Consider the following 24,287-nt stretch of genomic DNA (forward strand, 5'->3'; position numbering starts at 1 on the left):
GCAAATGCAGCGGCGTTGCAATCATACACATGAGCGCCAGTGTATGATAATTGTCCCCCAAAGAGTCTGTTTTTACTGCAATTTGTAGGATATGTCTACATCTTTAAAGGATACATTTAAATATTTTTCTGTATATTCATACTATTAATTATACTTATTCACAGATATATTTACAGAAATATCAACTCAAATGAGACTGTAAAGCCAGACAGATACAGATGTTTAGACTAAGCCTCTGCTCATCATTTATTTTAATGTGTTCCATGGGAGGTATGGTATTATATGTTGTCCTTGGGAGGTTTGGTATTATATGTTCTTCATGGTTGATATGGTATTATATGTTTTTCTTGGGAGTTATGGTATTATATGTTCTCCATGGTTGGTATGGTATTATATGTTTTCCAAGGGAGGTATGGTATTATATGTTCTCCATGGTTGGTATGGTATTATATGTTTTCCATGGGAGGTATGGTATTATATGTTCTCCATGGGAGGTATGGTATTATATTTTCTCCATGGGAGGTATGGTATTATATGTTCTCAATCGGAGGTATGGTATTAAATTTGTTCCATGGGAGGTATTATATGTTCCCCATGGATGGTATGATATAATATGTTCTCCATGGGAGGTAAGGTATCATATGTTCTCGATAGGAGGTGCGATATTATATGTTCTCCATGGAAGGTATGGTATTATATGTTCTCTGTGGGAGGTAGGTATTATTATTTGTTCTCCATGGGAGGTATAGTATTATATGAATTCCATGGGCGATATGGTCTTCTATAACATGTGTGAATACCCCAGTTGTTCCTTTCCTTGGTGTTTCTATTTTTATATATCACATATGTTTCTATATCTATTTGCAGTCTGAATCTATCTCCAGGTTTCAAAACTTTCCATACTTGAGACTATGATAAACATGTCATCCTCACAGACATGTGATGTTCATGTATTTTAAAAATTTCCTGGACTGTCCTATTCAGGCTCTTTATTGTGCTCCCATAGCATAGCTTTAAATATGAAACTCCCACCTATTGGAGATGCCCCCCCCCCACCTCACTTCCCTACTGGAATTACATGAGTCATTTTGAGTCAAATTTTGATTGTTTTTCATTTTTAATTATTCTCTAAGCTCCATGTGAACTGGGATAAATTAGTACTTTTTTTCTCTCATGGTTAATTATATCCCTTGACCTGACCTTCTTGTCCCGGTGGTCTAGCAAATTAAACATTTGGGGATCTGGGTTTCCCGGGATTACTACCCTCTTAATATAGATTGCATAAGATTACAAGAGTCTTACCTTCTTTTTATATGGGAAATATGCAAATACATTTTCCCGGAAGAATAAGGAAAACTATGCATCTTTTTGATACCTTGTAAGGCAACCTCCCATCACGCATGACTTTTAATAATCCAGATGAAGTGATGTGGAATTAAAGCCAAACCACTATATCCATTCCAGAAAATACAGATTTCCAACTGTAGACAGCACTGTTTCGACGTGGGTGCGTATCTTTGGTACAACATATGGAACTGGGTAAGAGGCTATTAACTAGGGTGAGGAAGTAAGAGTTCTCGTTACAGAGATTTTGCCAATTAAGGCCGCATTGTACACATGTGAAGACTAATAGCCATTGATGCTAGGAGATCTGCAGAATCAGCTAATTTAAAATCATACACTAACCTTAAGTCTTTATTTATTTCATGCTTGCCAGAGTCTACTCCCTAAATCTTTATTTAAGCTGTTAGATGGGCTCCTTAACTTCTTATATCGGCAGGGTGTGCACCTCGATTTTGCCTCCTGCTCTTTCAGTCTCCCAAATAGCAGGGCTGGTAATTTTATTTTGCATCCCAAATGACTGAGTGACAGAGTGACAAAGTGAAAGACCAAAAATGTCATATTTTAACAAGTGAGGTGCAAAAGGAGTTTATATAAATAAAACTCAGAAAATCATCAGATAATATTAGCAACTGAGCCCAAAGTTTACTAAAATTTTGAATACTAGTTTACAAACTACACAAATTCCTATATTATGGAAGACTACAACTATAGTCACGTTTAGTAACGTTAGACGATCTACAAATTTAGATGACAAAAGACCTGTTGCTTTAACACCATTAATCATGAAGGCTTTGGAACGTCTTGTCTTAAAGATTTGTGTGATTGTGTCTCCGCTTCTAGATCCTCTCCAATTTGCTTATCCGCCAAGGTTGGGTATTGAGGCTGTGCTGATATATTTACTTGACAGGGCATATGCCCATTTGGATTTGTTGAACAATTTCGTATGATAAACATTCCTTGATTTTAGTAGTGCTTTCAATTGTGTCTTTCCAGTGTTATTGACGGATAAATTAAGCAGTTTATTGGTGGATCAGAGAATGATTGACTGGATTGTAAATAATTTTAAGGACAGACCACAAAGGGTGAGAATCTGTAGTCACATGAAGTTTGGTCCAGTGTAGGACTCCCACAGGGGACTCTACTTTTACCTTTCTTGTGTACTGTATACACTGCAGATTTGAAGAGGGACAACAAGGAGTGCTTTTTACAAAAATACTTGGATGGTACTATTTTAATTGGATTGATAATAGATGGTGCTAACATAGAGTATAGGCACTCTGTGGATGAATTTTCTCACTGGTGTTCAATGAACAGCTTAAAGCTTAACCTCTCAAAAACAAAGGAAATGGCAAGTGATTTCTCTAGGAACAAGCGCAATTCAATTGAACCGCTGGTTATAGATGGGGTGTAAATTTATTGAGTAAAAGAGTACAAATATCTTGGAGTAATATTGGAAGATAAATTTCAACTGTTATTACTGGTCATTGCATTCCTTTGAAGTTAATATTAAGCTCTTGATCACTTTTTATCAGTCGGTAGTAATGAGTATGTAATTTTATGGGGTTGGTGCCTGGGGTCCTTGTTTGTCTGCTGGTGAATCAAGTAAGTGTAAGAAGATAGTAAAAAGGTAACAAATATAACTGATTCGGATACTGAAAGATGGGACATTGTGCTACTCAAAAAATTTCATCGGACGTTGACAAATCCATCCCATCCACCATATAGCCTACTACAGTCTTAAAGAAGTAACTTTGATGATTCATTCATTGAAATCAAATGTTGAGTTGACAGGTACAAAAATCTTTTGTGCTGAGCACTCTCCATCTTAAATAACCGTAACTGTGGTCAAAGGGGCTTAGGTGCTACATGTACTAAGCATGTACTAGCAATAAATAGCTATTCACTATTTTCAAATGTGCCTCAGTTCCACATATGGGCTTCTCCAAATTGGAGGCTCTATTGGCTGCTGTGGCGCTCTCTAAAACTCTGACACAGGCCCACAGTACTCTTCAGATCATTAGATAAAGAATTTACTAGCTGGGGATATCTATGATACGATTCTGACTCTAAGGAGGCAGAATTATCCTTCTTTGATCCCATGGTGCAAGGGATGTGGTTATGCAATCTAAATTTCTAATATTTAGTTAATTTTACTCCTGCCAGCTCCATAAGATGCGGGTCATCCGAGATGATACTTGCTTCAGATGTCAGGCTTCCAAAGATATATACTTACCATTGTATTTAGGGGTGCCAAAGGGTACTTCCCTTTTGGTTTGAGGTACTAGAATTTTTGCACAAACACTTTGGGGGAGATTTATGCTTATATTTATAAGTTTTCTGGCAGAGAAGCCCTGAAATAATCACAATTTCTTTAGTGCAGGCATCAGGCATCAAAACAATGAATTAACACATGTGGAATTATAAACTTAACAAAAAAGTGTGAAACAACTGACAATGGGGAAGATTTATCAAGCTGTCTGAAAGTCAGAATATTTCTAGTTGCCCATGGCAACCTATCACAGCTCCCCTTTAAAATATTTATGAGCACAGGTAAAATGAAAGCTGAGCTGTGATTGGTTGCCATGGGCAACTAGAAATATTCTGACTTTCAGACACTTGATAAATCTGCCCCAATATGTCTTCTAGGTTGTTTAAAGTAGCCACCTTTTGCTTTGATTACTGCATTGCACACTCATGGCATTCTCTTGATGAGATCTAGTCATCTAAAATGGTCTTCCAATAGTCTTAAAGGAGTTCCTAGAGATGCTTAGCAATTTTTGGCCCTTTTGCCTTTTCTCTGCAGTCCAGCTCACCCATAACCATCTCAATTGAGTTCAGGTCTGGCGACTGTGTAGGCCAGGTCATCAGGTGTAGCACCCTCCTTCTTGGTCAAAGAGTCATTACACATCCAGGAGGTATATTTGGGGTCACTATCCTGTTGTCTAACTAAACACAAATGTGATAGAATAGCATACCGCTGCAAGATGCTGTGATAACCATGCTGGTTCAGTATACCTTCAATTTTGAATAAATTCCCAACAGTGTCACCAGCAATGCACCCCCAAACCATTACACCTCCTCCTCCATGCTTCATGGTGGGAACCAGGCAAGTAGAGTCCATTTATTCACCTTTTTCTTCATTAAACAAAGACACGGTGGTTAATACCAAAGACATTGACTCATTAGACTAAAGCACAGATTTCCACTGGTCTAATGTCCATTCCTTGACCCGGTCTCTAATCTGAGCTGCTGTTAACCTGTGATTTCTGAGGCTGCTGACCCAGATGATACTTATCCTCCGCAGCAGAGGTGACACTTGGTCTTCCTTTCCTGGGGCAGTTCTCATGTGAGCCAGTTTCTTTGTAGCGCTTGATGGTTTTTGCAACTGCAGTTGGGGGCACTTTCAAGGTTTTTCCAATTTTTCAGACTGACTGACCTTCATTTCTAAAAGTAATAATGGCCACTCGTTATTCTTTACTTAGCTGCTTTTTTCAGCCTTAATAACAATTTTAACAGTCTATTCAGTAGGACTATCAGCTGTATATCCACCGTACTTCTGCACAAGACAACTGATGGTCTCAACCCCATTTACAAGGCCAGAAATCCCACTTATTAAATCTGACAAGGCACACCTGTGATTTGAAAACCTCTTGAAGCTCATCAAGAGAATTCCAGGAGCGTGCAAAGCAAAACTCGTAGTTTTGATGCCTTGTCACGGTTGCTCCCGCGATCCATCCTCTGCGTTGCTACCATTGCTGTTACCTGCTGTGCCTTCCAGGGTTCCTGTCCTGCTGTACCTTCCAGGGTTAATGTCCAGCGGAATCTATTGTCTGTGCCATCATCACCAGTGCTCCTCTGTGTGCCAGCGTTACCGGTATTCCTCCGTGTTTCCTGCTGTCATCTCAGGTTTGAACTGTTTCCTGCTGTATTACCTTGGCTGCCACCGCGGGTCTCATACCACCTCCCGCGGTGGTCCAGAGGGTCCACAGACTCTTCCAAGAGACTTTTACACACTTTCCCTCCTCAAGTGTGACAGCAAGATCCGGCCATGGACCCCGCCAAGGCTATGGATCCTGTCAAGGACATGGACTGTTCTAATGACTCAGACCAATTGCTGGCAGAGGTCCTCACCCAGCAGTCTCAACTGATTTTTTCTTGGAGAAAGGATCTGAGCAGGGTTACTACCCTGCTCCGACAGTTGCTAGACTCCGCAGACTCTACTTCCGCAGCTTCCCAGTGCTGCTCCAGCTTTCCAAGATCCACTCCAGCCTGCCTCCATGCCTCTGCAGCTGTTTGATTGCCAGCAACCTCAAGTCCGGCTTCCATGTCGGCCTCGCTTGGCTCCGGTGTTCCAAAAGCCAGCCGCCGTGCTTCCTCAGCTTCCAAGCTCTAATCTGGTTTTCCAAGAACCACTCCAGCCGGCCGCCATGCTTCCACCGCTTCCAAGTTCTCCTCCGGCCTTCCCAGAGGTTCCTCCAGTGACTCCACCGGCCTTCCCAGAGGTCGCTCCAGTGTCTCCACCGGCCTTCCCAGAGGTCGCTCCAGTGTCTCCACCGGCCTTCCCAGAGGTCGCTCCAGTGTCTCCACCGGCCTTCCCAGAGGTCGCTCCAGTGTCTCCACCGGCCTTCCCAGAGGTCGCTCCAGTGTCTCCACCGGCCTTCCCAGAGGTCGCTCCAGTGTCTCCACCGGCCTTCCCAGAGGTCGCTCCAGTGTCTCCACCGGCCTTCCCAGAGGTCGCTCCAGTGTCTCCACCGGCCTTCCCAGAGGTCGCTCCAGTCTCTCCACCGGCCTTCCCAGAGGTCGCTCCAGTGTCTCCACCGGTCTTCCCAGTGACCTCTCCAGATTCTCCGGCTTTCCTAGAAGCCACTCCGGCCTCCGGCTACCAAGAGCCGCTCCAGCCTCCGCAGCTTCCTAAAGCTGTTCCAGCTTTCCAAGAGCCGCTCCTGCCTCGACAGCTTCCCAGTGCTGCTCCGGCCTCCCAAGAGCTACTTCAGCCTCTGGTTGTACAGCTTGCAGAGGAGTCTATGCAAGATTGTCCTGTCTCTGCTTTTCTCCTTAGGTGTTCCATCACCAAGATGAATTGGAGGAGGCGAAAGAAGAGGCTGAAGAAGAAGAGAAGAGGGGTCCTAAAGGGGGTACTGTCACGGTTGCTCCCGCGATCCATGTCGCGGATCGCGGGTACACCCGTGCTCCGCTGCCTGCCGGTCCCCGTCTCCCTACCCTCACTTACCTCTGCTGGCTCCTGTCTGTGCTCCGGCTCCCGGCGTGTAGGCCGCAGGCCTCCTTGCCTGCAGTCGCACGCTCTCACCACTAAAGGGCGCATGCGGACTTCTCAAGCCTTAAAGGGCCAGCGTCCTCCTGATTGGCCCACGCTAATCGGCTCACGCTTATAATCCGGCACCTCCCTTCATATGAAGTTAACCCCTTATAATGAAGGTATCCAGAGCTTTGGGCCCAATTTCTGGTTCTTATGAACCAATAAGGGAAATAAGTCAATTTATTCCTAAGGTTGTTGATTTTTTTTTTAATTTTATTTTACTACACTTTACAAAACTATTTAACTTTTTTATTGTCCCATTAGGACTTACATTTGCAATACCATGATCACTTCTGTACTCAAAAGCTTCCAAAGTTGGGGGACCTAGAGGCATGGATCAGGCCTCCAGCTGCCATGACATTCCTCCGAAATCCCACAATCATGTTGCAGGGGGCTGTAAGGAAAACAGAGGGAACCCCCATTGCTCTGCCTGCCTCATTAGCAGCCATCATCACCAATAATCAAGGCAGTTAAAGGGAACCTGTCATCAGAAATTGGCCTAATAAATCACTACCAGTATGTTGTCAAGTCATGTTTCTTTCATGACCCAGCTTGATGGCATCATCCAGAAAATCAACTTTAAAGTGAGATGTAAGTTAGATCTAATAAATCAGGGAGGCGGAGAGTTAATCACTAAAAAATAAAATAAACACTATCCCTTGGACTATTAATACATGTAGGAAACATATTAACCATTAAATCATTTTACAGAAATTAAAATAAAGTGGAGTTTTTCTTTAGAATTTTCAAATATTATTATTAATACATTCTTTTTGCCCTAATAAAAGGAGAAAATGCTTGGAAGGAGCACCATTGAGCTTTTGTAGGGTATATTTTGATGGAATAGTTTTCAGGTGCCATGATATGTTTGCAGTGGCCCTTAGAAACCCACTCCCCCCCCCAAAAAAAAATACTCTTTTGGAAACTATGTTCAATAAGCATTTCAACTCACAGTGGTTTCCCAGAAATGATTAGCTTTGGCCCTATGCAAATGAAAAATTATTTTGTAGGCAAAAGAACACACATGGAGATTAGAAGGAAAGCAGCTTCATTGGGCTTTTGCTAGACTAGATTTCAGGTCTATGGCCCACATTTATAAAAACTAGTGCAATCTGCAGTTTGCCCGTGGAGTGTGCAGAGTGCGCCAGATTCATCAAAACTGGCGCATGGTCTTCATTAGTCTGGCGTCCCCTGCATTGCTCAGGCAGTGTGCAGCATTTTTTTGGTGCACTTTGTTCATGCTGCAGAATTGTGGCGCACATTAGTAATAAATGTGATGCCAAATCCGACCAAGCACTAAAGCACCCCTTTAGGTGCACATGTTTTCTGTATTGCCAGACACAGTGCAGCCTCGACACAAAACTGGCTTATTTGCTATAGTTTCTGACAGTTTTTCAATGGAGGCTACAATAAATCTAAGGGCCCCGGGCTCTCAGGCCCTTGCCCACCCACTGCTTGCCCCTGCCCAATTCTACATGTTTACAGTGGTATGCAGGTCAGGGAAACAGCAATTCTCTCGAAAAGGGGGAGATTTGTGTGTATAATGAATCTCCCCCATTATCTGGTGGAAATTGCTGAAGGGCAAAACAGCAGGGTTCAGGGTGGCAGATTTTACTGTAATTGAGTTCAGGGGCTATCTCACTAAGGATAGTTGAAACCCCCAAAAAGTGACCCCACTTTTACCCCCTTCAATGTATTTCCCAAGTGGTGTAGTAAGCATGTTGACCTCATAGGTGCTTTCCAAAAAGTATTGCAGCATAACTAATGCAAAGTAAAAATTGCCATTTTTAACCCAAAACACCAAATTAGTTCACAATGGGGCATTTATTAAGGGCTTTGCGCCATTACTGTTGTCGGACTGTGTACATTCTTCTAGGCCAGTGGTGGCGAACCTATGGCACGCGTGCCAGACAGGGCACGCAGAGCCCTCTCTGCTGGCACGCATGCCATGGTCCTCCACTGTGTGTGCTTCATTAATGGAGCTCCGGCCAATCCACAAGCTGCTGCTGTGTGCCGGAGCTCCAGTGATTCTCTGTGCATCGGAGAGGCAGAGCAGAGAGTAACACACTCTCTGCTCTGCTACACACCTCAGATGACGGACTGTAAGCTTCCCAGTGCAGGCTGCAGCTGACCTGTTCTGCCATCACTTGAGGAGCAGCAGCGGGTCACTGGCTCCCTCTTTGCTCCCTCCCCCTCCTCCTCCTCACTGAACCTGAGCCCGGGAAGACAGAAGCCGGCAGCCAGGAGTGCAGAGCAGCAACGAAGATAAGATAAGGAAGTCCCTCACTACAGGCAGGGGAAGCCAGGTACTCCATTGTCTGCTGTTAAGTGTTAAATAATTGATTTCAGTGTTTTGTGCCCTCCACCCCACAACACCCACTTTGCCCCAGTGAGGAGATCTTGCTAAATAGGTTTCCCCATCCCCCTCAGTGCCTGCTAGTTTGTTTTTATTTAACCAGGTTGGATTTGGACCTCATTTAGTCACTTTTCCTGGCACATTCAGTCCCTGCCCCTGTTTCCCTCTCCCACAGCGCTGCTTTCACCTTCTAAATTTTGACAGATTAAGACCCCTTTCACACTTGCGAGTGTGATGCGCTGAACTTGCATGCGCTGGATTGCCCAGGCCGAATGCTGCAAACCAGAGCTGCACTGACCTGCTGAATTCAGGTCCAGTTTGCAGCATTCGTGCCGGGAGATCCAGGCAGCACATGCTGCGAGTTCAGCGCATCACACTCACAGGCGTGAAAGGGGCCTTAAACCTAAATTCTTGTGATTGAGATAGAGACACAGGGTGCTAGTTGACGATTTAATGCACTTGCATAGAAATGCATATCTACTGGTGTAGCAGTAGCATTGGTGTTTCCTTTTACATGATGCCATATCTTCACTGTATGGCGGGGATAATTATCACTATATGGCACCAATGTTCATCACTGGCATTAAAAGCAATTACTGTATGACGGTAATATTAAGCATGATTCCATTTATGTTGTTGTAATAGTGATGCTCATCATGTGCCAGTATTATTTGGCATTTAAATAGTGTTATTGTGGGTATTATTGGTCTAAATTACCATGCTGGCACTTTGCGATAGATAAGTGGGTGTAGGCTTGCAGTTTGGGCACTCGAGTTCTAAAAGGTTCGCCATCGCTGTTCTAGGCTAAAACGGCTTGCACAGGTATTTAAGAAGCATTGAATTTAACATGTAAATTGTGTGACAAGCCATATATAAAAAGTTGCAATACAAAAAAGATGGTGAACTCTGTCGGCCCAGTGTGGGGAAGCGACAGATTCATGATTTCTGGTGCACGATCTTAGTGGATTGCCGCACCCACCATTATACACGGAAATAGCACTTTTAGTGCAGTTTCTGACTTTCTAAGTAAATGTGCCCCAAAATATTGTATCCATATTGGCCCCAGTATGAAAAGTTATCTCTCTACTTATTATGACATGTTTCCTATTTTTATAACACACTACACGTGGCCCTAGACCAGGGGTGGCGAACCTATGGCACTGGTGCCAGAGGCGGCACTCGGAGCCCTCTCTGTGGGCACCCAGGCCATCACCCCAGAATGAAGTTCACCAGACAGAACTCAAAGAATCTGCCTGCAGAAGCTTCCTACAATGATAGGCGAATTTGCCCTCCTTTCAACTGCGTTGGTGTCTTTAGGAGGCTGAACGATTGAAAATTGTCAAAGAACAAGGAGAAATATTACTGCTTAAATTGCTGTGCTGGCACTTTGCAATAAATAAGTGGCTTTTGGTTGAAGTTTGGGCACTAAGGCTCTAAAAGGTTCGCCATCACTGCCCTAGACTTTCATCTGGAAATACTACAGGGTATACTTGAGGCCTAATTCATTGAATTACACAGCACTGGCTGACAACTGTGCAGAAAACTCAGAATTGAAATAAAAAATGATCGCCAAACCAGTGACCCTGTTTTTTAACTACACTTTTCAAGTTATTTAGCTATAGATGTAGTGAGTATTTAATGTAAAAGTTAATGTAAAATATGTGCAAATTAATGTCAAACAGCAGGTCTAAGGGAAAAATTATTGTTTTTCCACAAATATGTCATGTAAGTGCCCAGTATGTTGTTCCCACAGAGATTTAGCCCCATTTATAGCTTGGTGTGTAGGCACAATTCAATGTGTAGGCGCAATTCCTGGTGCATGGCTTTATCCACCTCCATGCAAAGTGGGCATGGACTGGTAAAGGGGGCTAAGTGGGAAAGACCTGCACCTGCAGTCGATGCCCCGCCGGCAAAAAAAAATGTTGGCTTGCAAGGGCCAGGTGCAACATCATTCGCTGGTACACTTAGCATATGATAAATGTACCCTATGTGTCCATTCTGACACAAGTTGGGTATAACATATTGGGCACTGAATTGGCATAGTTCTGTAAAAATTGCATGACCTATGATTCAAAGTGCCCATTATACCCCTGCGTATACTCTAAAAGGGTGCAATGTCCAAAATTAGGTAACTACCAGGATATTTCATTGTACTGGCAACTCCAAAGTATTATATATGTGACCATGACCTTCTGTTTGGGCACTAAACAAGGCACAGAAGGTAGGGAGTGTGATTTAGTCAGGCGATTGTACAATACTAGTAGAGTGCCTGAAAAGTATTCAGACTGTGGGACCTTTCTTGGCACATTTGGGACAGGTTTCTTATGAACTCTTATGAACTCTTCACCATTCCCTCCTAGTTAAACCCACTCTCATTAAATTGGTTGTACTGAGGTGGTTTTTTGAGCTGATAGGAACATCATTATACTTTGTATTGATTAAATACCTTAGAAATAATATCTAATGGAGCAAATATCTATATTTGCTAACAAAAGATGTGACATGTATGTATTTAAAAAAAAACTTTTATGTAGCCATATGACCCCCTGTTGACCAAAGTAAACATCATTATTTGCAACAAATACATTCATGGTTTAAAACATGAAATATACATTCAAGTATTCATATCAATAAAATAATATGTAATTAAAATAAAAGCAGAATGACAATAACATGACAATGACATGTAGGCATATTATCATACTGTACATCAGTATGTAAGAAACAGATGTTACCAATACTAATCTGTACTAGAAACTATTAAGTAATGTTGCCATCTGCCTCTGTAGTAAATGAGCACAACTAAGACAAGGAACCTATCATTAAATATCTGTATGTCATTCTTCAGTAAACAGGATTTCTGAATCTTAGGGGTTTTCTGTGTTGAGAGTTGCGCTGTCCAGGGTTCTGATCTGAACTACTGTAAAAGGGTTACATGGGTAGCCGGGTCATAAGAGCAGGCTACACAGATAGCCTCAATTAAGTAATTCAGGCTTTCAGAGACGCAGACTGGAAGAAGGGTGGTTCATCTTTATTTCTTCTAGTCAAATGAAGGAATGGACATGTGCATCTCTCCTGCCAGTACTAACAGTCTATATCTAAAAATATCATATAAATATAGAATTATCACTAATTGTTTGCAAAATGGGAGACCTTTTAATGAAACAAAAGGACCCAGATGATGCTGCACACAGATTTCCAGGACCACACTGCCTAAATCCCTGTCAGCCATATGTGCAGCTGCATCCGTGCAGTTTGTGTTTTGATCCAGTAAAAGGTATCACTTCTTGCAAGCAATACAGTTTCAGATGAAACATAAATGTATTCACAGTAACATTATGCAAAAATCACTAATACACATGATACTGATATCAGGTACATACCTTTCTTTAAATTGTTCTTCATGGTTCCTGCTCATTAAGCTTACAATCTAATTCATGATTAAGACAGCAAGTGTGAAGTCATAAATGTAACATCTTGCAAGAAAAGGAAATACAGTTGAATGCATTTCTCAGATAATATTAAAGGGAACCTGTCACAACAGTAACCGCACCCCTTCCCCAAGCCCACTAACAGTACCTTCTTCTGTAATATGTATGTTCCCTGGGGGTCTTTTTAGCATAATCCTAGGTGGCAACATTAATTTAAAAATCATATTTTATTCTTTTGTAGGAAGCAATCAGGCAGTCATAAACATTCCCTGCCCATGTTCATTTTCAATGATGATGGCTGCCATGTAGACTGCCAGATACTGTCACTTGTAAGAGGGTTGGAGGCTAGGAATATCTACTCTCATAAAAAATAAAAAGCAGGTTTGGGTTACCAAATGTTGGGTTTACAATTACAGTAAAAATCTCATATTAATAAAGCACATCTTTATTTAATTTTCTCTTTTTTTTTTGCTCTCCAGTAGAATTCTACAATGATGCGGGTAGGAAATCCATTTTAACAAACACAAATAGCTAATTATCATACTGTTTTTACAGCAACGTACACTTCTTATAAATATGTAACTGCTCCACTGATAAAGTAGTAACTGCTGAATTAATATTTAATTAGCTACTCGATGTGTTGGAAAATCTACCATCACTGTACAATAACAATATCTTTAACATATAAAAGACAGCCCTCCAGGTATCTTACTGCATGTTACATTTTCATAAAAGCTTTAGGAATTCAGGATCTTTTCATATCCAGTATTAAATCCATAACTCTTCTTATATCAAAACTTTCAGACTTTATTATTTTATTTTGCATATACTGAGAATAATAGTTTCTTATTTATAATGTTTACCAAGTATTTGCGTCACAAAAGGAAACTATATTGAGACCTTGCCATAGTCATGCTATGGCAATTTTACACAGATGGAAAATGGAAATAATATTCCCCTCTCAACTTAATTTAAATTTTTCTGACCACTTCATGATAGAACCATGTAGATTAAGGACTACATTGCAAGTTTGATAGCATTACAGTGACATTGGCACCCTCGCACTGCCATACAGAAAATCCCAACTTTAACAATAAACTGCAAAAGGAAAACTAGAATTGTAACTGATGTTCTCGACAATTTTAAATCATTAGAAATTACCACATATGTTGTACAGAATAAATAAATGAAAAAATTGGGGTAGACAAAGAAACAAAAACAAATTTCACCTGTAAAATGCACTAAACACACTGGTACATGAAAGGGTTACCATATAAACTTGAGTTTAAGCCGAGTTTTTCAGCACAATTTTTGTGCTGGAAAAGCCCCACTCAGCTTATACTCAAGTAAATTAAAAAATAATAATCACCTTCGGCGCTGTTCTCTGGTGTCCTCTTTTCCCCGACTTGTTTTCTGCACTCAGGTCTGACCCCTGGGGAATGCGGGCAGAGACATGTCCATGCTCTTTGCCCACCCGCACACACACACACAGTGTGACATCATCAGGCTTCGAGACGCCGAGTCGTAATATGTGCGTGACGTGCAGGGAAGCCAGTGCCAAGCTATTAAAGAGAGATGGGGGAGAAGAGGACGCCAGGGGGCAGCGCCAGAGGTGAGTACTAAGTTTATTATTTTATCAGGGGAAATGCTGGATATTATATTTAAGGGGCGCAGTGTTGAACATTACCTTAAAGGAGGGCTCTGCTGGACATTTCCTTAAAGGAGGGCTCTGCTGGAATTTTATTTTTAAAGGGGGCTCTGCTGGAGATTTTATTTAAAGAGGAAGCTGCTATAGGATATTTTATTAGAGAGTAGTTGCTGCATTTTTTCCCCTAGGCTTATACTCATATTAATAAGTTTCCCCCAGTTTTTGGTGGCAAAAATAGGTACCTTGGCTTATACTAGGGTCAGCTTATACTTCAGTATATATGGTAAGTAATCCAAAATGGAATCATACCAACAAAACTCTGTAGTGGACATTGATCAAGCCCTCGCTGCATAATTCTGGCAGTTGTAACAATTTCGTCTCAGTTGTGTTAATAATTTCATTTATTCAATCTAGTTTTTTTTTTTATTAAACCTTTTTATTGTTTTTTTCTCAACATACAAACTGCAGCATTGTTCAGTAAAATACAAGATAATCACATAAGACATTAGTGGTATTTGTCTAATACAATTTAGAACGTTTATGTTCTGAGAGATTGAGATTAGGTGGGGGGATGTGGTGGGGATTAGGGGGAGAAGAGTCAAGTCCAGTCAATCAAATTTTTAAAAGTGGATGGGAAGGTGGTGGTGGTTGGTCAGTTAAGCCTAATTTATCAACTTTGGTATTTATGACACTCCAGTAAAGGGTAGCGGGGTTATAAAGTTAAGTAACATCTTAGAACAAACTAAAATAGAGCAGAGCTTGATAAAGTTCTCTATTTTATCTACCGGGATGTGCAATGTAGTAGTATCTAAAATATTTATTTTCTTGAAGCAAAGGAAAATGATCATTAGAAGTATATTATCTTTAATTACTATATGAACAAACATACTCAACAGTTTTCTTCATATGAACTTTTTTGATGACTTAAAACAATGTTTTGGGACTTTAATAATAATTTCACTAGATTTTCAATTCAGTATCAACATGGATTGAGAGATAAAAGTATATTTGATGGCACTCACCTTGAAGCGGTTGATCAAATCATAACGTGTGAGCAATTCATAAAAGATGAATTTAAGTGCATGATCGCCACTAGCATCATTTAGTGCAAATACATCAAAGGACCACTTGTCAACATTCTGCAAGAGAGCATCATACAGTTATTAATATTCTCTGTCCCACACACATACAACAACATTAACATACAGATGAAAGTTTTCATCCTGCCAGCATGAAATCTGTAAGAGAATGTATTATACATTCATTTCTGAACCTTTGATTTAGGGTCTATGATGATCATCAGCAAGTCCTTGTGCATTGAGCTAAATTTTCTTATAAAAAAAACAATAATTCAGTGTATATATTTGTGGAAGACATGAGACTAATGTTAAAAGATGCAGGAAATACTCATTCACTTGTAAGCACTTCATTTAAATATACTTTCCAAAATTTGAAGGCATCAAAAGTAGTGCAATGCTACACATGTGCAAATATACATCTATAGGATGAGATGCCAACACTTTGAAGCCAACCCATTAATAGGGCTGAGATATATCTATGAAATCCATGAATTTATTAAGTGTCGGCACCACAATATTCTTGTTTTCCAACACACTCGATGTTCTATTTTGGGGCACAAAATTTTGTGTCTGCTTGTGAACCCATCAGTTTTCTGGTGCTTCTATTTTTGAGACATGTTTTGGGGGCTTATTGTGGCACAATAATAGCCCAGCTAAAAGCCGGTTCTAAACCTTCTCAGTCCATGCACCAATTTATTAATCCCTTGTGCCACAAAGTTATATCCTACTGAACAGTATAGAACTATTCTAGCACCACCCTGCGCCCAAATGGGCATGACCTCAAGAGAAAGGAACTTGGCCTGTAGGGAAATCAGCCATGCGACAGTTTACATCGACCTAAACTGGGTCTAAAGTAGGAACTGACAGTCTTATACTGCACCAGAGTTTATAATCTCAGTGATAAATCTGGCTCAGCAAAAGACTAGTGTTTTCTAGTTAGAAACTGACAGAACCTGAAACAAATTGTTAAATTCCCCGCATTGTGCACCTGGCTCAGTTCTATGCCAGTTCCATCCAAGTGTGGAACTGCGCTATAACCTGTGCCTGAACATGACGCAGGCTATTGCTAGTGTGCAGGCCCAGGAGTGCCCCATGAGGGTGGAGTAGTTACAATTCCCATCTCTGCACTGAGCATTGTGACTAAGTCAAAGCTTGTACATCAGTATTAAGGTGTGATGGCCATGATAAATCCAAAGGCAAAAGAAGTTGATCAGCACTCACAGGCTCTGTTAAAAATGTTGTGCAGCTTTATTTATCCAAAATGGTTACAATACAGATAAAAGGCAGGTGCAAGGATAGGATGCTATTCACATCTACACAGATATCGCTATGAGCTGGACGCGGGCTGATATACCGAGCACTCCGGAAGTAGAAGCGTTCTCACATGTCTTGGCAATCAGCCTTATCTTAGTGGTTTAGATTTTTTGATAAATCTGACGTATGAGAAGTTGTGGTCTATAGTGGATTTAAAGATTTTTTTTCTTGAAAAGTCACACAGGCACAACACGACCTATACTATTTCCTACACTAGGAGGGAACATGAGTGAATTTGCACTGAAATTTGTAACTTTTTAAAGAGTTGCACATTATAAATCTGACTGCATCTGAATTGACCTAATAAATCTGACGTAAGTAGGAAGAAATGTAAAGTGAAGAAGGCAGACAATATCAGACAAAGAATCAGGTGTGGAGCAGCACCGTGCAAGGGGTAAAGTTGGGTGCAAAAATCTTCCAAACGGGTTTAGACACAACCCACCACGGTAATGAAAACAGCGATGAAGCAGCACTCCATATAGTGAAAAAAATCTTGAGTTTTTATTCCACCATAGTGACCATGCAACGTTTCACCTTATCAATAAAGGCATTTTCAAGCATGCTTGAAAATGCCTTTATTGATAAGGTGAAACGTTGCATGGTCACTATGGTGGAATAAAAACTCAAGATTTTTTTCACTATATGGAGTGCTGCTTCATCGCTGTTTTCATTACCGAAGGCAGACAATAGTCACAGAAAAGGCTAAAGTATTTAGCAAAAACTAATGCAATAATTATATGACAATCAAACATCTGAAAACTGGCATAATTACAAAGATTCATTTCCCGCTATAGATTCCCCTTAAAGGGGTTTGCCCATGAAAGAAAGTTATCAAATTTGAATTCCTTTGTGATGCTAATATACCAAAAATAACTTTTAAACCTGCAATTTTACAGTTGTATTGCTGCTTTTTCTCTAGATTAGTTGCTCAGTGTAGGCTTCAACTCTGTGGACGGGCACTAGCTGAGCAGATATTTCCCGATTCATCTGTTCTATACTTGTGCAGGAGATGATGTGTGCTGACAATGTGCTTAGATTAACAAGGTTCAGGGTTTAGCTACACTTCAATTTAGCTTCTGATTATTTCGAGTATCTAACACAAAGAAAAAGAGATGAGACAGATCAGTCATAAGATGCATATTATACAAGATGATACTCAGGTCTGCTATTTAACCTAACCAATGAAACACACTTAACACTGCTGTGTCCCCCTCCCCTTGGATCAAGAGCTTATCTTATTTGTAGAGCTGGTCTATTCTGCACACTGCTGGAGCCTCTGGCTCTAATGATCTCTTCCTATTATTCCTTCCCCACCCTCCACATGTTCATATGAGAGGAATCTGAGAGGATAGGAATATAAGTCCGATCATAGTTAGGAGTGCATTTATGGTCATATCCAAGAACAACCAAAATATAAAACAATAATAGATAATAATAGAAACAGTTTACAATTACATCTGTGAAATTCTGTATTTTTGTTAATAACATTGAATTTAAATGTGTTATTTTGCGATCCTGAGTACGTTTTAGAATTTTGTCAACGTGGGATTACCCCTTTTAACTGCAATCTTCTCAACTGGGACATGTTACGCCAATTTGTATATAACAGATAGGAAAGCTAAAAATATAGTAATAGCAAACCGGACAGTGCTGTAGGTTATTTGGTGAAAAACCTGCAGGCAGGTTCCTTTTAAATAGCAATTTACTGTAAAATATAATCTCAGGTACAATTGGATAGGTATTTGTTCATAAAGGAGAACAGCTACAGGGAATCCTAGCTGAGGACAGGCTGCAGTGTAAATAATAAATAATAATAATTCTTTATTTATATAGCGCACACAGATTACACAGTGCTGCACCAAGCATGTCAAATTGGTCCCTGTCCCCATGGGGCTCACAATCTAAACAACCTAACAGTATGTTTTGGAGTGTGGGAGGAAACAGGAGGAAACCCACGCAAACACAGAGAGAACATACAAACTCTTTGCAGATGTTGACCTGGGTGGGATTAGAACCCAGGACCCCAGTGCTGCAAGGAAGAGGCGCTAACCACTAAGCCACCGTGCCACCCAAAAATCAAGGGACTGTTATATCTTAATTTTATTTAAGGAGTTGTAAGAGTTAGATCTATATGTAAGCCATGGCTGAAATTCACAATGTAAGAATGTGGTTTTTCATAAAGAATTAAAGCTAATAGGTGATTGAATGTGACCTGCAGATATTATACATTACAACGAGAGCTGGACCCAGGACATCCTTTCTGCACAGCAAAGAGTCCATTCATCCAATGCATACTTAAGTAACAAGAGTGTCCACTAGATATGGGGAGGTCTGCTGCACAATCCAAATAAACAGATGGAAATGAAGTGCATATTAGATCATATATGTAAATGTATTCAGCGGGTAGTGGAATTCTCCAGCTTTGTTGAATTGAAAAATAGCCATAAGTTTTTCCATTTTTTGAGTAAATTTAATTATGAGCCCATATTGTCTTTAGCTCATATCTAATGCAATTTATTAGAAGCAGTGATGTCTCTTTTCTACAAAGACTCAATAGGAGTCTCTGGTGAATGGAATAAGGATGTGTATGACTGACACATATAAATGTATGGCTACTGAGGCATATGATCCCTGCTATTAAGAGCGTTATAGCAATAGCCAGGCCATTTCAGTCCATGTTCAGAGAATCTGTGCAGCCAGTTCTGTCAGTATTTGGTTCTCATCTCTTTGAGACTGGTACGTGACCGATGTATAATAAGGCTGGGCAACATTGTGATCATTAAAGAACAAATTATTAAAGAATTATTGCTGTCTCCATAGATAACAAAAGGTGCAAAAAAACACATTGCATAGATTCTCAGGAGGCAGCATCAGGCCCTATACAATTCAGTGCTTTTTAATTATAAATCTCCCAGTCTTTTTAACTCCCCCCCCCCACACACACACACACACATCTAGAGCGTCTTCTGCTCTAGAAGCACATGACCTATAAATAACTAAAATGTGGTGAAATTGACAAAAATGCATTCCTCTAAATTTTCTTGTGGGCTTTGTTTCTACAGATTTCCCTGCAGGTTCAAAATGACACCTCTCCTTTATTCTTTGGGTTGGTATGATCACAAGGATACCAAACTTATATAGATAAAAAAAAAAAATTAAAACCTTTTTCATAAAAAAAAAAAATATCCCGCGGTTAGTCCAAATCAGTCAGGTTGTCCGACGGCCACTCCCCCGATTTGTGTCGCATGGAAGTTGGCACAAAATGTGTGTTATCGAAAACCTGAATAAAAGCAGGCATTATGGGCAAATTATTCATTAGCTACTGAGGAAGGAGCCGATGAATGGCTCGGAAACGCATCTAGCAGCTCTCTCATTTGTTCCGTGTATCTACGCTCATTTTTATGGTTCTGGACTGTCATCATTTATCAGTTTTTATGCTGCACCTAATCTAATCTAGCTATGAGCCATCAGACGGACACTTACTAACAGTCCAACGGCAGCGGCTTCCCCACCCACCCGTGTGAGCTGCGCTCCTACACACCTGTGCGATTCCCTCTCTGACCGCGCTGAATGGAGTGACATGCATGCACAGAAAAATCGGAAAGAAGCTGATTGACACAGATCTGACTGCTTTGTTTGTGGAGGTAAATGCTGATTAACCGTCCGAGGAGTGGACTGTATTGTAAATATACACTTTCACTGTTAAACAACTGAGGGTAAGCACAACATCCAAATAAAGGTTAACCTTGCCAGTATATCTGATGAAAGAGATATTTATCGCATCCAGCTACTTATTCAAACAAATGGCTGGCCACCTAATTTGGAGCCCACACCCAGTGTAAAATCATCCTGTGTGGACTGCAGCTTAAAAGATCCAATTGTGGAAACAACTGAACCATATGCGCATGTGACTGGCCATACATTTTAATCGAATATATGGACTTTGATACGCTTATACGGAACAAGAACAACATGAGACCTTTTTTATCTTTTTTACATTTTAAACATATTTTTGAGGTATAGGTAAAGCACGTGGGCCCCTTTGAGTGCCACCTTACCTTTTTGCCCTGCCTGAGATCACACCGTGATACCTTTTTATGTCCTAATTGGGTATAAACATTACGTTTATTTTTTTGCAGCTTTATATTGCTGCCTACTTATATAGGACTGATTTTTTATAATTGTTTGATATTCAGTACTGTTATGTATTTTATCTATTGTTGCTTATGTATAACATTAAAATTTAATATGTGAGAATAAGGATGTGTATTTTTATTTATTTATTTATTTTGATGTATCGAGACCACAACTCGATTAAAACTTCTATATTAACTGTCTTACGAAATCAGTGTGAATTGGTGCTTGGTGTATTTTCTCTTCTCTTTTTAGTTTTTGTTTGATACAGAGAGACACTTGGATCACACCGACAGCACTTCCACTGCTTAGTTATCCTATTCTCTAACAATCAATGTCTGGGTAGTGCAGAGGTTTTATCTATTTTTATTTAAACTGAGATTGTGCTTTAAAAAAATTGACGAATAATGCAGTTAATGCTAATTGTTAGAGATGGGCAAATTTTTTAAAAATTCCAATCGCCCAGTTCGACGAATTTTCCAAAAAAAATTTGACCCGAATTGGATCATGGCGAATCACATTAACCCCTTAACGCCGAAGCCACTTTTCACCTTCCTGACATGGCCCATTTTTTCAAATCTGCCCTGTGTCACTATAAGTGGTTATAACTTTGGAACGCTTTAACATATCCAAGTGATTTTGAAATTTTTTTCTCGTGACACATTGTACTTCATGTTAATTAAAACATTTTGGTGGTATGTTTAGTATTTATTTATGAGAAAATCAGATATTTGGTGAAAACTTGGAAAAAGTCTCAATTTTTGAAATTCAAAAATTCTACTTTTACCACACATGAGTCATAACACCAAAAAACGTAATAACTAGCATTCACTGAATGTCTACTTTATACCTCCGTGGTTTTTTATACATACTCTTATTTTTGTAAGATGTTATGGGGCTTTGAATGTCAGGTGCAATTTTTCACATTTTCATAAAAAAAAGCAAAATCCTGCTATTGAGGGACCTGCTCAGGTTTCAGGTCACTTTGAGAGGCGTAAATAAAAGTAAAACCCCATAAATTACCCCATTATAGAAACTACACCCCTCAACGCATGTAAAACAACTTTTATGAAGTTTGTTAACCCTTTAATTGTTTTACAGGGGTTAATTTTGAAATTAAAAAGAGAGAAATGGAAGAATAAGACTTGTGAAAAATATTTTTGTGTTGTGTGGGGTATATTGTGATCCAATTCCTTGTAACATCATAATGCAGACAATAAGTAGACCACAAAATCCTCACAAAAACAATGTTTCAATTTTTAAAAGAAGATGTGTAAAATGATAATAGATTTTAATACGTTTTTAGTATCTGCTGATACTTTTAAAATAGGATATATTATCACTTTCCTTGTAACTCTGCAAGTAAGCATGTCATGTGCATACCTGATTTCCCATACCTGTCATATCCAGCAATACGTGTCAAATCACATGTCATCTACTGAGTTAGATTTTTGCACAGAAATTAGGATAACATAAAAATGCTATTGATTTTGTCATAAGGTTTTGACTCATGAAAGACAATTTAAGCGGAATCAAAACTGTTCTAAAACTGGTTCTATCTGTAAACACAAATAGGGAAGCTGTCACTTACTTTTACTCCCCTAAACTAGAAGCCCCTTCAGGTAGGGTATGATATCTTCTTTCTAGAATTAACTCTTTTATTTGAAAACATCTGGAACCATAGTTAAAGTATTGTATTAAAGAAGATAATCTCATCTTTCAAGCCAAATCAGGGTTGTGGTTTTTTGTGCTACAGAAAAGGAGATATTTTTCAGAGGTAAATTCATATTTAGAAATGCGAGCTGCAGATACAGATACAATTCCATACTGTGTCTTTTATCAGGTTCAGTAGGAAACAGAACAACAGGCCTGATATGATTTGAAAGATTATATTATTTTATTAATCTGACACAAGGTTCAAAACTATAAAGCCCAATATTTGGACATTTGAATTAATGCCACCCCTCCAGCATTTCAGTTTCGCAGATTTGTATAGCAGATACAATCAGGCCTTTAGTGCCATGACCTATAGAGTCAGAGATACTGGTGTTCAAGTGTTTGAGAACAGAACTGTTCTAGTTAGCCATAGCAACCAATTAGAGTTTTAATTTTATAAACAACTGTGGGAAAATGAAAGCTGGCCTATGATTGGTTGTCATGAGCACCTACAACAGTTCTGTTCTCAGACACTTCTGCTATATTTCCCCCTGTTACATTATTGCCCATATGACCATTTCTGTAGAACACACATACCACAAACCATAAGGGTTTCTCCTTTTCACATTGCCGTTGTGGTGACGTATATATACGGCCGCAAGCTTGCTGACGTAGTTACTGCCCCATAGACCGCAATAGGCTCCCTGCGGCATTAGGGTGCTGTGCACGATAGATGTTCTATCTTACCCCGCTGATACACTTTTGCGCTGTGCATCCCTATGGAGAGGGGAGGGATGAGAAGTGCTCATCCCTCCTCCTCTCAGACAAGTGTCTGAATGTAAGCTTAAATCTGATACTAGAACCATGGTCATATCTACGATCTACTATATAAAATAAAAGAAGATTGGAGCGCTTAACCCGTTAACGCTCAGCGTCCGATATATCGGACGCTGAGCTCAATGACTTAGCGCTCAGCGTCCGATATATCGGACGCTGAGCCCATGCCGGTTCAGCTCAAGATCTGAGCCGAACCGGCATCGGAAAAAACGGGGTGCCGGCTGTGACTGATAGCCGGCACCCCAGTGTAACACCCGCGATCGGAGTTGACTCCGATCGCGGGTGCTTAACCCGTTAAATGCCGCGGTCAGCGCGACCGCGGCATCTAACATGCCTCTGGGGGGGTCTTTCCTCCACGATCGGCCCCTCCGAACCATTTTCGGGGGGCGCCGATCGTTGCCATAGCAACTCTGGGGTCCGATCTGGACCCCAGAGTTACCTGCAAGAATTGCCGGTAAGATGGCGTCTGTGACGTCATCTTACTGGCACAGTGCCAGCCTATGCAAGTGTATAGGCTGACACTGATAATACTCTGCAATACATGAGTATTGCAGAATATTATCATGAACAAGCAATCAGAGGATTGCTTGTTCATATCCCATGGTATAAAAGTGAAAAAGTAAAAAAAAAAAGCTATTCAATAAAAAAATAAAGTCATAAATCACTAAAAATGCCCAAAACCCCCAAAACATATAAAGAGACATATAACTAAAAAAAAAGTCTAAATCATAACACAAACCCCACATATATAGTATCACCGCGTCCGTAACAACCCGTAGAATAAAAGTAAATCATTATTGAACCCCCACGATAAACGCCGTAAAAAAAAACTGCTATAAACCTTCCAAAAATTATGATTTTTAGCTATTCAATCCCACAAAAAATGCTATAAAATGCGATCAAAAAACCATGTGTACTCCGACATGATACTGGTGCAAAGTACAACATGTCCCGCAAAAAATAAGCCATCAACCAGCTCCGTAGCCAAAAAAGTAACAATGTTCTGCCACTTGGAAGACGGCAATACATAAATGATAGATTTTTCCCCACATTAGGGTTTTGTTTGACAAATTTAGTAAAACGTAAGAAAATATATTCAAGTCTGGTATCCCCGTAATCGTATCGACCCATAGAATGAAGATAATATGATTATTAGGCTATACGGTGAACA

General features: G+C 40.2%; 1 protein-coding gene across 4 annotated transcripts in view; it reads right to left on the reverse strand.

Annotated features, from left to right (window-relative positions):
• Nucleotides 1–24,287, reverse strand: part of PDE1C (phosphodiesterase 1C) — a 520,097-nt gene that overhangs the window by 101,595 nt on the left and 394,215 nt on the right. For all 4 annotated transcript variants that reach the window (XM_072153240.1, XM_072153239.1, XM_072153241.1 and 1 more), the window contains one exon: nucleotides 15,119–15,235. In XM_072153240.1, coding sequence (XP_072009341.1) covers nucleotides 15,119–15,235 — 117 coding nt within the window. The remainder of the gene's footprint in view (nucleotides 1–15,118; nucleotides 15,236–24,287) is intronic.

Source organism: Engystomops pustulosus, chromosome 5, assembly GCF_040894005.1.
Source record: "Engystomops pustulosus chromosome 5, aEngPut4.maternal, whole genome shotgun sequence".
Taxonomy (NCBI): domain Eukaryota; kingdom Metazoa; phylum Chordata; class Amphibia; order Anura; family Leptodactylidae; genus Engystomops; species Engystomops pustulosus.